The following is a 17,369-nucleotide window of genomic DNA, read 5'->3' on the forward strand; positions in this document are numbered from 1 at the left end:
GCAGATCAGAGCTCAGTGTTGTGTTGTGGGGGGATTTTTGCTGACACGTAGTGCTCATACATCTTGGGGGGGAAGGGGGCACAGTTTGGCATGGTTGACCTGGGCTCTAGATGACCTTGTCCAAGTACTGCTAATGTAAGATCACTAAGCAAAGTTCTAAGGAGTGCTAAGCAGTTGCTATGGGTTACTGCAGCTTGTGATTAAAAAAAGTCTTGATATCACGTTGTCCTTATCTCATACCTGGTGACGTAGAGCACAAGATCAGCGTGCTGGGGGTCAGAGTCACTCGGAGGATTGATTTTCCTGCTCCATTCACACATACTCATCAGAGAGGACGTGAGGTTGTTGTTGATCTGGATCCCAGCCTGCTGGCATAAGGGTAAAGACCAATACAGTGATGTGCCTGCTCTGCTTTCATTCTACCCTCTGTACTTAGTGATAATCTGTTTACACACAGGAATGACAATTCTATTCATCTCTGATCATCTTTCTTTCTCTGATTTGCAGATTAACACTATGACAAATGCAGTGTCTTTTTTTACTCCTTCTATGGGTCAGGATGATTTAAGATAGAAGTTGCTGAGGGTGCTGGCTTTGGGTAAATCTGGTATCCCTAGGATCCCTATTACATAATGCTCCCCCTAATACCTGATTGAATTTGAGTTGCCAATGCTAAATCACATAGAATATTGGAAGGATAACAAAGATAATGTATATTGGAAGTTTGAATGCGTCCAGGAAAAGTTTTCTCCACCAAGACAGGTAAACAGTACTCCAATGCGTTTCCTGGCATTAGAACTCCCCCTTCATAAAGGCTTGTATGCCAGCAGTGAATTTGAGTTTGTAATGAATAACTGTTAAATTATATGAATACTTGTACCTGGTGCTAGGGGCAGACGGGCACTTTCAGCCCAGGGGGGGCAGTTATAATCTAGAGGCCCATGGTGCAGCGACTCAGCCCGCTTCCACTCTCCCTCTTCCTGTCCTCCTCCTGACCATCTTTCCAGGCTGAAGCTTCACCGGCTGAATCCCGATTCCAGACCTGGCCAGCAGGGGGCAGTTGGGGGGAGCTGAGACAGCTTGGTTGGGGATGGCTGGGGGGAGGAGAGTCTCCAGTAGGGCATTAAACTGGCCTCTGCTCAGGCACAGTTTAAACCATCCATGATGGGGGGGGGGGGGGGGGGCATGTGCTCTGTCCTTGTCTTCAACCTGCACTCAGTAGGTCAGCGGCAGGGACTTTTTACTTCTCTTCACCAAGAATCCTTTAGGCATGTCTGTAGCAGAAGCGGTGCAGCCTATTTACAGGGCATCAGAGCGGCCCAGGGGGCAATTGCCCCCCTGCCCCCCTGGCCCAGTCCTCCCCTGCCTGGTGCTATTTTTCTATGCATTTGCTTTCTGTTTACATGTCCTGAAAAATAAGATTCTTACTGGACTTGTTCAAACCTTTCTGGCACTCTCATTCTTCCAATATTCCTCAGACTACTCCAGGGAATGTTTGTGATACCCCAGTTAATAGAGAGCTGCATTTTAACAGCTAAATTCTGACTTCTGATTCTTATCCACTACAACAGTGATGGCAGCAGTATTCAGGGTACTGTGCTGGGAAGCTATCCTTCTGCATAGTAACCTCAGTGGGTTGTAGAAACAAAAGATGTCTGGACGGCACTCCAATGCAATTCACATTTATTGAAGTGGACAAAATTCATACAGCATGCAAAGGAGCAGGAACAGAAACAACTGACGCGTTTCACCCTTGTGTCAGTCCTTAATCATAGCTATCATAGCTATGATTAAGGACTGACACAAGTGTGAAACGCATCATCTGTGTTTGTTCCTTTACCTTTGCATGCTGTATGAATTTTATCCACTTCAATAAATGTGAATTGCAATGGAGTGAGGCCGTCCAGACATTTTTTGTTTCTACATGCTTTGCATACAGAGTCAGCACCCTTTCTCTGTGCTTAGACAAGGCTAATTGGAGGAACTCTCACCTCGAGCGGTATTTTATCTATTGTTTGTTCCTTGATTTACCCTCAGTTGGTTGTTTGCATGGCATAGCCAGTATTTACAGATTGCCTTTTCACTTTTTGCAAGGCGTTCTTTGATTGAAAGAAGTGAAGAGGCGAAGTGGTGATGTCACTGACGGTGACTGACAGTTAAAAATGCAAAGTAAAAACTAGGTTACATAGATTTCCCAATGCCAGCTACAGTGTCCCCCCATGATGAAACCATCACCTCTGGCTCAGTGAGAATGATCATCTTGACCAGGTGCACGCGAATCGCAGCTCCGAGGGAGACGTCTCTCAGCAGCTCTGCTCCCTACAATAGAACATGGACAAGTTTAATATTAGTTTAATAACTGGGTTTTAATATGAACTAATTTAATTAAGAATTTGTATCCTTATCAGTCATGCCTTGAGTCATTCAGCTTGAGCTATTGTGCTCTATAAAAACTGGCATGTTTTAACCACTTGCCGACTGCCGCCCGACTATATACGGCGGCGGTCAGCCCCTCACAGGCAAAGTGACGTACCGGTACGTCAGTAGCCTGGGAGCGAATAGGGGGCGAGCACACGCCGCCGGAGGCACGCTCCCGCCCCCGCTCGTACCCGAAGTCCGCCGGTCACTCGCGATCATCGTGTAGAGAGGGAGAAAGGCAGGCGGCTAATGTAAACAAAGCCGCCTGTCACTCTCCCCTGTGTAAAAGCACTGATCACTCGGTCCTGCTATGTAGAACCGTTGATCTGTGCTGTTACACACACAGCCACATCCAATGACAGTAAGAAACACGCCCCTAGGGACACACTTAACCCCTCCCTCTCCAATAAAGTTAACCCCTTCCCTCCCAGTGTCATTTTTACAGTAACAGTGCATATATATAGCACTGATTACTGTAGTAATGTCACTAGTACCCCCAAAAGTGTCAAAAATGTCAGTCAAGGGTCCGATCTGTCCGCCGCAATGTCGCAGTCCCGCAAAAAAAACGCAGATTGCCGCCATTACTCGTTAAAAAAAAAAAAAACAATAAAAATGACAAAAATCTTTCCCTTAGTTAGTAAACGCAATAACTTTTGCGCAAACCAATCAAAATACGCTTTTTGCGATTTTTTTACCAAACATATGTAGCAGAAAATAAATTGGCCTAAAATGTTAAAACATTTAGATTTTTACATTTTTTGGGGGGAATTTCATATAAAAAAATGTGAAAAATATTGTTATTTTTTCAAAATTGTCGCTCTTTTTTTGTTTATAGCGCATGATCAAAAAATCGCACAGGTGATCAAATACCACCAAAAGAAAGCTCTGTTTGTGTGAAAAAAAGGACGTCAAATTAATTTGGGTACAGCGTCGCACGAGCGCGCAATTGTCCGTTAAAGTCACGCAGTGCCGAATAGCAAAATACCCCCTGGTCAGGAAGGGGGTAAAATCTTCCGGGGCTTAAGTGGTTAAGAAAGCAGTTAAAGCAAAGCTCTATCCAAAACGTTTACTTATACTTTAGATAGAGCAGGAAAACATTTATACTAAAGCATTATGTGTTTCCTTTGTGCTGGTTCACACTGAAGCGGCACGATTTTGGGGGGTGACCTGTGAAGTCGCGTGCACCGCTGTGCACCGCGACTTCGGCGCGACTTGCAGGGACTTCACATAATGGAAGTCTATGCAAGTCGCTCCGAGGTCGCCCCAAAGTAGTACAGGACCCTTTTTCTAAGTCGGAGCGACTTGTGTCGCTCTTATTAGAACGGGTCCTGTACTACTCAATGGACCGCGATGGACCGCGACTTGTCAGGCTGACAAGTCGCCTGACAAGTCGCTGCAATGTGAATGGGCTATTAACAAAACTCCTTGTTGCAAACATTGACAGGCTTTATGGGAACCCAATCTAATTTCTGCATTTCTGGTTAAATAAATACATGACCACAGCTCATTGGTTGTTGCAGTTAGTAAGGGGTGAGTCACTCTATGTACATACAATGTTTAGATTGGTAAGGATATATCTCTCTGTGTCCTCCTGATGGAACTGATAGACATCATGACCAACGACTACCAGAAGTTCCAGGTGTCTAACCCCGAAAGCTGCTCTTTTTGTCAGTTGATGACCTTCATGGTGCTTCGGTGATTCTACAAGGCCAGCAAAAGTCAAGTCACTTGATATAATTTATGGACAAGACATAACTGCAATTCCATGTGTGCTTTAGGCATAAGCATACTATGCAGTGTAGGTACACCAACACACTTTTCACTCCAAAAAATTGCATAGCAGAAAAGCAGATGCTACTGCAGCGTATGCAGTCTCCTTACCTCTGTTTGCAAATTTTGCTCGAGACATTATATGAAGGCCCCCAAGACCATGTCTCTGCAAAGAATGCCTCTTCTTCAGTGGCTGGATAAAGAAATTGTACACGTCCGTCGTGATAAACCCACGCTGGGAAAATATGTAGATTAAAAAAATATATAATTGTTATTAGTCAGAAAAAACAAAAACACAATAATTTTTTTTTTTTTTTCACGTAAAAAGAATACCACTAAGATCACATTAAAACTGTCACATTGACCCCAACTAAATAAAATGTAAGGCCACTATTACACTGTCACTATTAAATAGATGTAAGCCAGCTAAAGTGGTTTCTTAGTCAATAGCCTATTTTAGCATACCTACTTTTCTGGCATTTGTTGCTTAGTAGAAATCTGTATTTTTTGCTAGAAAATTAGTTAGAACCCCCAAAAATGATTTATATAACTTTTTTTAGCAGAAACCCTAGAGAATAAAATGGTGGTGGTTGCAATATTTTATGTCACACTGTATTTGTGCAGCGGTCTTTCAAACGCAATTTAAAAAAAAAAAAAAAAAAAAAAACAGTAGAGTTAGCCCAATTTTTTTATCTAATGTGAAAGATGATGTTAAGCTGAGTTAATAGATACCTAACATGTCATGCTTTAAAATTGCGCACACTCGTGGAATATCAACAAACTACGGTACTTAAAAATCTCAATAGGCAATGTTTTATAAATGTTTACAGGTTACCTGTTTGGCATTACAGAGGAGATCTAGTGCTAGAATTATTGCTCTTGCTCTAGGGATCGCAGTGATACCTCACATGTGTGGTTTGAACACTGTTTACATATGTGGGCGTGACTTACGTATGCATTCGCTTCTGCGCTTGGTCATGGAGGGATCGGGTCCTTTACATTTTTTTTCCTTATTTATTTTACTTTTAATTTTTATTTTTACACTGTCCCTTTATTTATCTAGTTTTTTAAAAATCACTTTTATTCCTATTACAAGGAATGTAAACACCCCTTGTAATAGAAATAAGCGTTACAGGTCCTCTTTTTTGAGAGATCTGGGGTCAAAAAGACCCCCGATCTCTCATTTACCTTTTAAAAGAAAAGAAAAAAGTTTTGACATTTTGACTTTAAGAAAAAAAAATAGTTGATAGTTGAGAACTGGAAATGACGTCAGGGGTTGCTCTGGACCTCCCAGGGCATAGAGCCAAGTGAGGGCCATCTTGCCCTCACTTGACTTCCTGGCCAGCCATCTGCTGGACTGGATTGCTTCCAGGTTTACTGACAGCTCCAGTAAATCCAAGAACATCCAGGAAGCGGCAGGGGGGGGGGGGACACCTCTCCTGCCGCCTATAAAAGTGATCCCGTGGCGAATTTTATCTGGAAGCTGGCCGTCTAACAAAAAAAAAGATACTGGGGTTTTGGCAGCTAGCTAGCTGCTGCCATAACCCCCTGTATTTAATGTCAAAGTAATGACGTATATTTACAGTTTGGTGGTCGGCAAGTAGTTAAAAAAACTTTTTTCCTGAAGCCAACATGGCAGCATATGTGTGATATAGCCCCACTCCTATATCCACCCACAGGACCTGTTTAAATCTTTAAAAGGAAAGCTAGAGCAACCCCCCCCATTCCCTGATTACTTCACGGTCATCCAGATAGCTTAGAGTGCCACCAGGCAAGAGCCTCCAGAAGTGATAGAGGCTCATTCAGTTGGGTCAATTTTTATATCTTTGGGCAGTGCATGCAAAATGCCTATGGAGACACCTGCAAAGCAGCAAGCTGGTTGGTGCAGTGCACCTGCCTTAGGTGCTATAGAGAAAATCCAGGGAGGGGCTCATACATCAATGGACTTGGATGGAATGACAGTCCAGGCTTCCATGTCCATTGTATTAAAGTTTGATTATACAGGTGGTATTCTTCATGCTTTCAGGGCTCATATTGTAGCCGGTTCTTCCTCTGTAGAAGTAGATGCTAAGTCTAGCCAGCGATCCCAGATTTTGTGATACTTATCTGGGTACTTTCTTTGTGTATAAATAACTTTTTTGTATGGTAAAGACTGAATGACAGCCGTCATCCAGTCCCTTAATGTAGGTGGGGAGGCCTGAAGCCGTACTTTCGCTATCATAAATCTTAGTTTGTTTTTTGGGGTCTGTACCCAAGATAACCTCCAGTGGGTACAAAGTAGATATATCTGGGACTAAGTCACCAAACTGAGTATGCAGCACGTGACGAAGCTGGAGCAAGCGAAAGAACATAGAGTTGGGTAAACTGAATGACAATTTAAGGTCTTGGAATGACCTGACACCATTATTGTCAAATACTTGAGAGAGATATACAGTATGACCCCAGGAGCAATCCACAGATCAACATCAGGAATAGTAAGTAGTTCTGGTAGACATGAGTTACCCCAAAGGGGTATATGGGCGTAAATATTGGGAGCCTTTTTTCTGTGTGTCACAATGTCCCATATTTTACAATGGTGATAGACCAATCCCCGGCGACGTCCCAGTAAGTTGGGTCTCTGGCGCCACTGAGCAGGGTTAGGAAGGGGTGTATAACCAGGCCAGAGGTTCGTGGGCATGCTAAAGTAATGTAGCGTTCCTTATCTTCTTTATCAAAATAAAAAAAATGGGAAAGTCGGGCAGTCAAATAATATAGGATGAGATCTGGAAGAGCAGTACCAACCATGTTTGTAGGGTTTTTTAGGGCACGCCAGGATAGTTTGTGGCGGGAGTTACCCCAGATAAATGACTTACGGATAGAGTCCATTGATAGATTGAAAGGGGAATGCCAAAAATATATAAAGGAGCTTGATGATCTTGTTATATTTACAGAGAATGGGGGAGGTTGCCCTAGCTTTCCTTTAATAGATTTAAACAGGTCCTGTGGGTGGATATAGGGGTGGGGCTATATCACATGTGTGCTGCCATAGATTGGCATCAGGAAAGAAAACTTAAGCCCTGTACACACGCAACGATTATCGGCTGACCGATCGTCCGTCTTTTGTCCAGAGTTGTGTTTTGTTGGTTGGAATGTGCCTAGACTGCACACGAATTTTTTCGGCCAACAAAATTCTACTTCAGAAGTGATGTCATGTGTTGGTTTGCTTTCTTTGTGTTCTTTCTTCACTGAGCATGCCCAGACTTGCTCATCAGATTTTTCCCTGTACTGACTGCACGAAAATCGGCCGTTATGTTGACGGCCAACAAAAATTTTATAGTTTGCACACCAGATTTTTTTCGGACGAAAAGTCGGAGTTGGTTGTCGGAAGCATCATACTAACAAGCCGAAAATCGGCAGATCGGACGTTGGACGAAAATTCCCGGCCAAATTTCGACGCGTGTGTACGAGGCTTTACAGTAAGTGTCTGATACAACTTTCCATTTTGATATCCCCATGTCCCTTAAGTTGCCAGGTTCATATACACGCATTTGTATTTTATTTCCCTTTAGAAGTCACTTATCCCCCTAGCAGAGCAGACATTCCAGGAAGAAAGTTCAGCTACCACGATGCATAGGAGTTCTCCCAATGGTTTGTGAGAATGTCAGGTAATTGTTATCTCCTCTTCTATTGCAAAGAAAAAAAGGCAGAGTGAGGTTGATTTACTAAAACTGGAAAGAGCAAAAGCTGGTGCAACTGTGCATGGTAGCCAACATAGGCGTGCGCACAGGGTGTGCCAGGTGTGCCCGGGCACACCCTAATCACCCCATGTGCATTAGCATTATTGCTCTGTGTGCCAATAGGAAGATGGGAAAGATCTCCCGCTTACCAACTTTGCCATAAGAGAAGTGTTTACATACTTCTCTTTCACTGTGTCGGCATGGAGAGCTATGTGCCGAGGTCATATATATATGTAGACACACACTCACGTGTGTTTGAGCTTTAGGGTGCACACCCTAATGCAATAGGCTGCGCACATCTATGGTAGCCAATCAGCTTCTAACTCCAGCTTGTTCAATCAAGCTTTGAAAACAAAAAAAACCTGGAATCCGACTGGTTTCTTGGCAGAACACTGCAATAGATTTTGCACTCTCCAGTTTTAGTAAATGAACCCCAGTGTGTTGGCTTAGTATAATTGTTTGGAGACCAGATGTGTACATAGCCAGTCAACTAGTATAGACAGGCACCTCTATACTTTTTTATCACTAAGACTCACCAGCTGTCCATCACAGAAAGTGACCAAAGATTTAGACCCAGAGGGGTGTAGAGTGGTGCCTATTGACCCGCAGGACTTTGGAAATTGCATGAGGTGGTGTAGAGAAGCATTTAAAACCCGCTGTACGTTGATGGGCCGATGCCCATTCTGGAATGTAACTATAAATTTCCCCAGGTGTGAGTGAAGGATGCAAAGGGTGGCAGAGCACAGAGGGGTCTTCGCTGTGTCCTCACAGGTACACGTCAGGTTTGTCAATGCCACGTCAGAGGCTGCGGAAGAAGGAAAATAGTTTTACGCTTCTGTTTTTACAAGGAAAATTTTAAGGACTTCACCCCCTCTAGTTGCTGGTATTTGTGAATTTGCTGGTATTTGTGAATAGCTTTATGCCCATCACAGACCAAATTGGTATTAAAATATATCTAAAACTGAAACTTTGTTCACTTTTTTCCACAAAGTGCTTTCATTTTTTTAAATATTGATATTGATCAGTTAGATCCAAATATTCAGTCTCCTTGGAAGAGTTGACTATGTTTGCACTTATTATTTTGCCAATACTCAAAAGAGGACTACAGTGATGGATATGCCTGTAAAGCCCCATTTTGTATTGTGATGATTCTACCTGTCATTATTACGTATGTGGTTATTTTTCCAATACAAACTTTTATGGAAAAAAATCTAAAACCTTGAGTGTGGAAGGATTGGAACAGGTGTCAGTTTTTTGGGGGTTTTTTTTTGTATCCCATTAGAGAAAGTTTCTCTTACTTTCCCAACACAAAATAGGAAGAAGAAATCTCTCCAATGTGAGAGGAAATCCACTCTTAGCTGTCGCCGGAATAGGCGTCCCTATGGAAAGAGTTTCCTTCAAAACAATGTGGTGTAAGAAACACCTTTCTCCTGCGCTCAAAATCCAAGCTCCCCGACTATTCTTCCCACGGGACTCTCTATTGGCATCTCGGATGTCTGAGGTCTTGCTGCCCTAAAGGACTGGGGTAGTCCAAAAGTACTGCAAACAAAGAAACACAAAGAAGGGCGCACCGACCTAGCGCATTATCCTCAATTTTGGCTTTATTAATAATACATAAAAATGACTACTCACAAACTGAGGTGAAAAACGATCATATCAAACTCAATCACTTGAGTGTCAGGAGTAGTCCATACAAGTGTCCATTGTCCTAATTGGATGATGGCTGACGCGTTTGAAGGCATTCGCCTCTTCCTCAAGGCGAATATTATTAATAAAGCCAATATTGAGGATAATGCGCTAGGTCGGTGCGCCCTTCTTTGTGTTTCTTTGTTTAAAGAGTTTCCTTCTCCTGGGGTTCCTGCATTCCCCATCTCTTTCTGCCCTTGTGACAGTGCTGTATTTTGGCACTAGGCCTAGGCTATGGCGGCACTTTGCAAGGGGGCAGCAAAAAAGCTACCCCCCCTCCACCTGAGACTCTATTGGCCACTGGTTGCTAGAGCCGCCTTTCTCACCCCCCTCTCTCTCACTCACCCCCTCTCTCTCACCCTTCCTCTCTCTCACCCCCTCTCTCTCTCTCTCTCATCCCCCTCTCTCTCTCATCCCCCCTCTCTCTCTCTCATCCCCCCTCTCTCTCACCCCCCCTCTCTCATCCCCCTCTCTCTCTCATCCCCCTCTCTCACCCCCCTCTCTCTCTCTCACCCCCCTCTCTCTCTCTCATCCCCCCTCTCTCTCTCACCCCCCCTCTCTCTATTATCCCCCATCTCTCTCACTCTTTGATTTCCCCCTCTCTCTCTCACCCCCCTCTTTTTCATCCCTGCCTGTCTCTCCCCTCTCTCTCTCATCCCCCCTCTCTCGCTCCCTCTCCCCTCTCTCTCTCATCCCCCCTCTCTCGCTCCCTCCCTCACCCACCCCCCTCTCTCTCCCTCACCCTTCTCTCTCTCCCACCTTCCCTCACCCCCCCCCCCCGGGAGATCTCAGGGCTTCATGCTGGGACTTGTAGTCCTTCCATTTTGGAGGGTGTCACATTCGTTAAAAAAGGAGTGGGCCAAATTTACATAGGAGGGGCGCCCAATTTTAGTCTTGCCTAGGGCAGCACAAAACCAAAATACACCACTGCCTTGTGACAATTGTCACCAGAAGAAATAAAGAGGGGGATCTCCACAGCAGGAATAAAAACCTAACAGGGGTTTTATTCTTCTCTATCCAAACATTTAAAAAAAAAACTTTTCGCTTTAGATATACGAATTCAAGTCTAAATTTAAGAGCAAACATTTTGGATATGGCAACTCACTAGCCTATAGATACAGTAGCTGCATTTGTTTTCCTTTTTTTAGGACAAGTATCATCCTAATTGGATGATGGCTGACACGTTTGAAGGCATTCGCCTCTTCCTCAAGGCGAATATTATTAATAAAGCCAATATTGAGGATAATGCGCTAGGTCGGTGCGCCCTTCTTTGTGTTTCTTTGTTTAAAGAGTTTCCTTCTCCTGGGGTTCCTGCATTCCCCATCTCTTTCTGCCCTTGTGACAGTGCTGTATTTTGGCCTAGGCCAACAAGGCCCAGGCCTATGGCGGCACTTTGCAAGGGGGCAGCAAAAAAGCTACCCCCCTCCACCTGAGACTCTATTGGCCACTGGTTGCTAGAGCCGCCTTTCTCACCCCCCTCTCTCTCACTCACCCCCTCTCTCTCACCCCTCCTCTCTCTCACCCCCTCTCTCTCTCTCTCTCTCTCATCCCCCTCTCTCTCTCATCCCCCCCCTCTCTCTCTCATCCCCCCTCTCTCTCACCTCCTCTCTCTCACCCCCCCTCTCTCATCCCCCCTCTCTCTCTCATCCCCCTCTCTCAACCCACTCTCTCTCACCCCCCTATCTCTCTCTCATCCCCCTCTCTCTCTCACCCCCCCCTCTCTCTATTATCCCCCTATCTCTCTCACTCTTTGATTTCCCCCTCTCTCACCCCCCTGTCTTTCATCCCTGCCTCTCTCTCCCACTCTCTCTCTCTCTCATCCCCCCTCTCTCGCTCCCTCCCTCACCCACCCCCCTCTCTCTCCCTCACCCTTCTCTCTCTCCCACCTTCCCTCACCCCCCCCCCCCTCGGGAGATCTCAGGGGTTCATGCTGGGACTTGTCACAGGAGGGTGTCACATTCGTTAAAAAAGGAGTGGGCCAAATTTACATAGGAGGGGGGCCCAATTTTAGTCTTGCCTAGGGCAGCACAAAACCAAAATACACCACTGCCTTGTGACAATTGTCACCAGAAGAAATAAAGAGGAGGATCTCCACAGCAGGAATAAAAACCTAACAGGGGTTTTATTCTTCTCTATCCAAACATTTAAAAAAAAAACTTTTCACTTTAGATACGAATTCAAGTCTAAATTTAAGAGCAAACATTTTGGATATGGCAACTCACTAGCCTATAGATACAGTAGCTGCATTTGTTTTCCTTTTTTTAGGCCAAGTACCTTCTCTTCAAGTCTTCAAGTATGGAAAATACCTTTTGATCCTGCCAGAAATTCTGTGTCCTTGCATCATTTTGTCCAACTTTGCTGTGACTAAACTTCTGTGAACTACAAAAAACTATTTCCCTCTTTGTAATAGGGGTGAGGAAACGGGAGGTGTTTTTATTCCAAATCAGCAGAGCAGCCTAGTGTGACAACACTGCTCCTCCATAGATACAGTGCAGGGACTGAGTTGTGATCCTTGGACAAGAAATTTGTTACTGGCAGGATCACAAGGTGAAAATAAAGGACAAAAAGCCTGAAAAAGGAAACTCATGCAGCCACCTCTAAAGACTGGAAAGCTACAAAAAACAAATTCTTGGGCTTTTGGGTTTAGATCTGATAGGTTGTATTTACATTGGTAGTTAAAAAATTAATGAGCAGCTCATGCATTGAGGCAGAATCTTCATTCAGAAAACTCCCTGCACCAGATGCCTGGAGCCGAGAACAAACATATCTTATTATTAATGTCTCCACAATCAGCAGTGCCGCTGTATATACAGTACATTCAATTAGAAATGATCAAATTTCACAGTAGAATAAGTAAGCAGAAATTGATCCGTTGTCATGTGGTTACTTGAGCGTACCTAAAACATTTTCTGTGCCAAAATACGAAAGGAGCGCCTCAGAATCCAGCGTCTTCAGGAACATCTAAAAATATGCAAGGCTGTTAAATATGGGGGTTCAGGAGTGTAATATGAAAAATATTTATATTAAAATGTGCAGCTAAATATAAAAAACATAAGTCCAAACAATACCAAAAACAATAATTCTAATAAGAATCACAACTGCAATTAGTGCCGGTTCGCACCAGAATGCACATTTCACGCACACAGCCTTCAAAATGTATTGCCTTTATGATCTGCTGCAGGTGCCAATACATCGTTAATGGCACCCAAAATGCAGAGAGCAAACGCAGTGCGTTTGTGGGCACTAGATCACATTTTACTACAGTAACATGTGATTTGGTGCAGCGTGTTTTTCAAAAGTAGTGCATGCGCTACTTTTTGTGGAATCCAGGGTGATTTGCAGCCTATTCAAATGAATGGGCTGCCTAATCTCACTGCAGGGGATGGCACAGGAATTGCACACCCCGCCTTTCTGTGCGATTCTGTTATGAACCCACCCTAAACTTTGATGGCAAATTTAAATTTGGATGTGTCTGTGAGAAACTTCTTATACATGTTGAGTTGTTTTTTTTTTTCATTCAACCAGCTAGATCCCCACATGCGTGCAAGCGATATGGATGTCGGGATCTCCCCCCACTGCCCTGTTGTATTCTGACAGCGGGACTCCCTCGAAACCCCCGTCAGAATACGTAGGTCAGTGCTGCTGATGCAGTGGCTGATCAAATGCAGGTTTTTAAGCAGGCCCTTTTTTACAGAAGCCAGTCTGTCGACCAGCTATACATGGGGCTAATCGGCTGGTTCCTGCTGCTCAGTCATTTTTATGAATTTTCTGTTTCAATCGTTTTTTATTCGGTTTTAACAAGTGGTTAACAGGCAAAAGTTCCACCAACGCTGGGGCTAGCATAAGGGTTATAACAGAAGTTAGCTCAAAAGGAAGGCCAAAATAAATGATACATAAATATATAAAAAAAAAGAGAGAAAAAAAAAAGCGAGCTAACACAACAAAATAGAAGTGTTCATGAAACCATAAAGACTAAGGGGTCCTGGAGAGGTTCCCCACAACTACGGGGCATCCCCTGAACCCATCAATATCCAAAAGGTGGTGCAATATACAGCCTAGACTGGACTAAAGAGGAAAAGAGGTGCACAAACCAGAAAAAAGCTAGGTGGAAAGATGACGCTAGAGAAAAGGAGCTAAGCCATCTACCGAGTTAGGCCATCTACCAAAAAGGAGCTAGAGAAGGGATAGAATAGTCTATGGAAGGAAGGGAAGCCAGAAGGGTAGAGGAGATGAGGAGGAGGTAAGGGCCCATGAGCATCAGAACCATCCATCACAGGTGGCCCAAGCTGGCTTGAGGGCGGGTAGGAAAGGCATATTATGGCCATAGCTCCCAAATTTTGAGAAATTTGGCATGAGAGTCATTGCGAATGCTCGACATCTGTTCGTTAAGCATCATCGTGGTCATGTGATCTCTCTTCCCCTGAAAGTAGAATTGTATGACCCGACAGCAATAATGATTGTTTATCCTGTAAAACACTCACAATCTTTTTATTGAGCATAATCCAGGTCAAACTCCACTTTATCAAGGCCAAGTCTATCACTGGACTTTAAAAAGCAGTAGCTAATGTGATTTTTGCCGCCAATAAAATAAAGTATATCAGCGTTTGTGTGTGTCTCGGGATATTTTCCACCCACTCATTTAATAGCACTATCCGAGCATCTTTAGTAATACTGACCATGGTCACAGAGTTTATTAAGAAATAGACCCATGTCCAAAAGAGTATGACTTTGGGACAGGTCCGCCAAGTGTGCGCCTGACCACAACCCTGAAAGCAGAAGGACGAGGAACCTGGGTGCATTTTAGCAAGGATTCCGGCATTAAGAACCATCTAGTGTATACCTTGCACCCTGCCTCAGCCAAAGCTACATTCATGATGCCTTTATGAATATGAGCATTCCAGGTCCGCCAATCCTCCACTTAAGGAGCTATGCCCAGGTTCTTTTCCCATGCAATTTGGTAAGAGAATTTAGAAGATGGGGCAACATATGATTTGTATAAAATTGAGATGCATCCCCACTGGAGAATCCCTTGTATACATCTATTTTCACACAGATCAGATTTAGATCAAGGAAATGTTCTATGCTATGTTCAGCCACCAGTGAAAGCCTGGCAGGAATAGTGGGTTATTAAAAAGAGGGGCCATAGGCGTATGAGGAGAGCAGAGGGACCATTTTTTACAGGAGGAATCCCACAGGCTGATGAAATGGGAGAGCATGGGACACAGTGTAGCTTTGCGGCATTTTGAAGGGATCCAGAGGATTATATCTATGGGAAGCGGGAAACAAGCCTGAGCTTCCTGAGCTTCCCAATCAGGCCGATAATGGCTAAAATTTAATTAACACAATTGTATGTGTTGCGCAAACACATAGTACTGTACTTCCAGAAGTCCGGGGGCCCCCAAACCACCCAAATGCTTAAGGGCCTACAATGTCGCTCAGGCCGGTCTACTGCCCTTCGTTCCCCATAAATATTTAAATATTTTAGCCTGAAACTGCAGGATTGCCTCCAGTGGCACAGAGATGGGAAAGGTTCTAAAATAGTATAATAATTTAGGTAGAACCGTCATCTTTACAAACGCTATTCTCTCCATCCATGAGAGAGTTGCATTAGACAATGTCCTCACATCCGTTATTTAATAAACAGGGTCCAGTAGTTAGCCTTGTAAAGGGATGAGATATGGGGTGTCACCTTAACTCCCAAGTAAGAAAGCGAATGGGTACTGGGGCTGTATGCTCTGTAGCACTGCTGCTGGCAGATTGATATTTAAGGCTTACGACTTATCCCAATTAAATACTAACCCCGATAAACAATAGCAGAACTGGTTGAATTTCGATATGTGTATACCCCGCTTTAGTACAGTGGCTTAGTGGTTAGCACTTCTGCGTCAGGGCCCTTTCACACGGGCGTTCTGCATGTCCGTATATCATTCTATTTTTTTGCGGATGATATACGGACATAATGTATGTCAATGGCATTGCGGATGTCAGCGGATGACCATCCGCTGACATCCAATTTTCGTCCTTTCAGTTCTGTTCCATTTTTTGGAACGGAACAGAACCCTATTTTTGTTAAAAAACGGAACGGATGCAATATCGGATGTCAGCGATGTCATCCGCAATGCCCATAGACATCCATTATGTCCGTATATCATCCGCAAACGGATGGGATGATATGCGGACATACGGAGCGGATGACACAAGTGTCATCCACTCCATGAAAAAAAAAAAAGTGCCGGAGCGGATCGCAATGCGGCCTGCTCCATGTGAAAGAGCCCTTACAGCATAGGGGAGTCCTCAGACTGAATCCTGGCCAGGACAATATCTGTATGGAGTTTGCATGTTTTACTTGTGCTTGCGTGGGTTTCCTCCAAGTACTTTCCCACACTCCATAGACAGGCAGGTTAATTATCTCCTGTGTACCTGTCACGTAGTGACCTTAGATTGTAAGCTCCTTGATGGCTGGGACTGATGTCAATGTATAGTATGTAAAGTGCTGTGTCAATTTTGGGCACTATATAAATGCCTATAAAACTAAATTTGTTACATTTAGAGATTTCTTTTAACACCAGGCTTTTTATGGTTGAAAGGCAGGCTGCAGTGCGTTCCATCATCACCAGCAGGTGTGATCCAGGATTACCAGATAGGACAGAAGAGAGGTGGTGTACAGGTGTACTGATGCACTACAGCAATGCCTCGATAAAAAAAAAAAAATATTACAATGCTCCTTACATGCATCCCAAAGTTTAATTCTCAATTTTGAATGAAATGTTAAAGGATAGCTGAGATAATTTTGAAGAAATCTGAGTAAGTTGCATTAAAAAGGGAAAACAAAAGTAAGCATCTATCCTGCTCAAATAGCTACAACTTCAAACTGTACAAATAAATAAAATCTAAAAAAAAAATGGAATGAACTGCAGCTAAATTAAACAACATTTTACTGTAGAAGTAATGTGTTCACTTTTTGGGCACCTTCCAATGTAATAAACTGCTTTACATTAAAATAATCCAGAAGAATTAGGTTAAAGGTTTCAAAGGCTAACTTTGCACGTATTTATTTAAATAAAATGATATTTAAGGTAAACTAAAATCATATTAAAACAAATCCATGTGCTATAACAAAAATGTGTTTTTCAAATACTAATGCATGTTTGATGTATATTTGGCATTTATAATCTCTTTATTTTCAAAAAAACTGTTCTTAGCTCAATTCCTTAGTTTAGTTTGTGATTCCCTTCCCAAATAGTAACCCTCTTAAGGTCAAAGTTTGAAAGACAAATTTGAAAGCAGGGGTCATATTCCAATACCCTGCTGTACAGCATGGAATGTAAACACACGCCAGCAAAAATCCTTATTTAAATAATACAAACTTGTACCTCAGTGGTGTCCCACGGCACGCAGACCCCAGGGGAGAGCATGGTAAAAGCTAGCAGTACCAATGCAGACTGGATCATTATTTCCAGAGGGGATGATGGTTCGTGGATTGTTGATGAGAAGTTTTCAAGCGATGGGTAATACAGAGGCCCAGTAAAATGAAGAGCATGTTCGGTGGTTGATTAATGACAGAGCTAGAGGGAGGGGATACATAGAGTAAGCAACATGTGGACAGAGGGCTGGACACAGCTATCAATACCATAGAAAGGCAACTTGCACAACAGTCTGGAACTTTGCAGAACAATGGAAGATAAAAGTAGAAAATACATTTTATATATATACTGTATATACAGTATCTCACAAAAGTGAGTACACCCCTCACATTATTGTAAATATTTTAATATATCT

At 43.4% G+C, this 17,369-nt stretch overlaps 1 protein-coding gene across 1 annotated transcript in view; it reads right to left on the reverse strand.

Moving 5' to 3' along the window:
• ADAMTS13 (ADAM metallopeptidase with thrombospondin type 1 motif 13) overlaps positions 1-17,143 on the reverse strand; it is a 116,079-nt gene extending 98,936 nt beyond the window's left edge. Inside the window, exons 1-7 of the mRNA XM_082262781.1 lie at positions 16,964-17,143; positions 12,488-12,551; positions 8,441-8,709; positions 4,300-4,423; positions 3,971-4,119; positions 2,236-2,319; positions 241-365 (exon numbers count right to left, since the gene is read on the reverse strand). Of these exons, the coding sequence (XP_082118907.1) occupies positions 241-365; positions 2,236-2,319; positions 3,971-4,119; positions 4,300-4,423; positions 8,441-8,709; positions 12,488-12,551; positions 16,964-17,041 (893 nt within the window). The 5' untranslated portion in view covers positions 17,042-17,143. The remainder of the gene's footprint in view (positions 1-240; positions 366-2,235; positions 2,320-3,970; positions 4,120-4,299; positions 4,424-8,440; positions 8,710-12,487; positions 12,552-16,963) is intronic.
• Between the last annotated feature and the right edge of the window lie 226 nt (positions 17,144-17,369).

Source organism: Pelophylax lessonae (assembly GCF_965119305.1).
Source record: "Pelophylax lessonae genome assembly, chromosome: 7".
In the NCBI taxonomy this organism is placed as follows: Eukaryota; Metazoa; Chordata; class Amphibia; order Anura; family Ranidae; genus Pelophylax; species Pelophylax lessonae.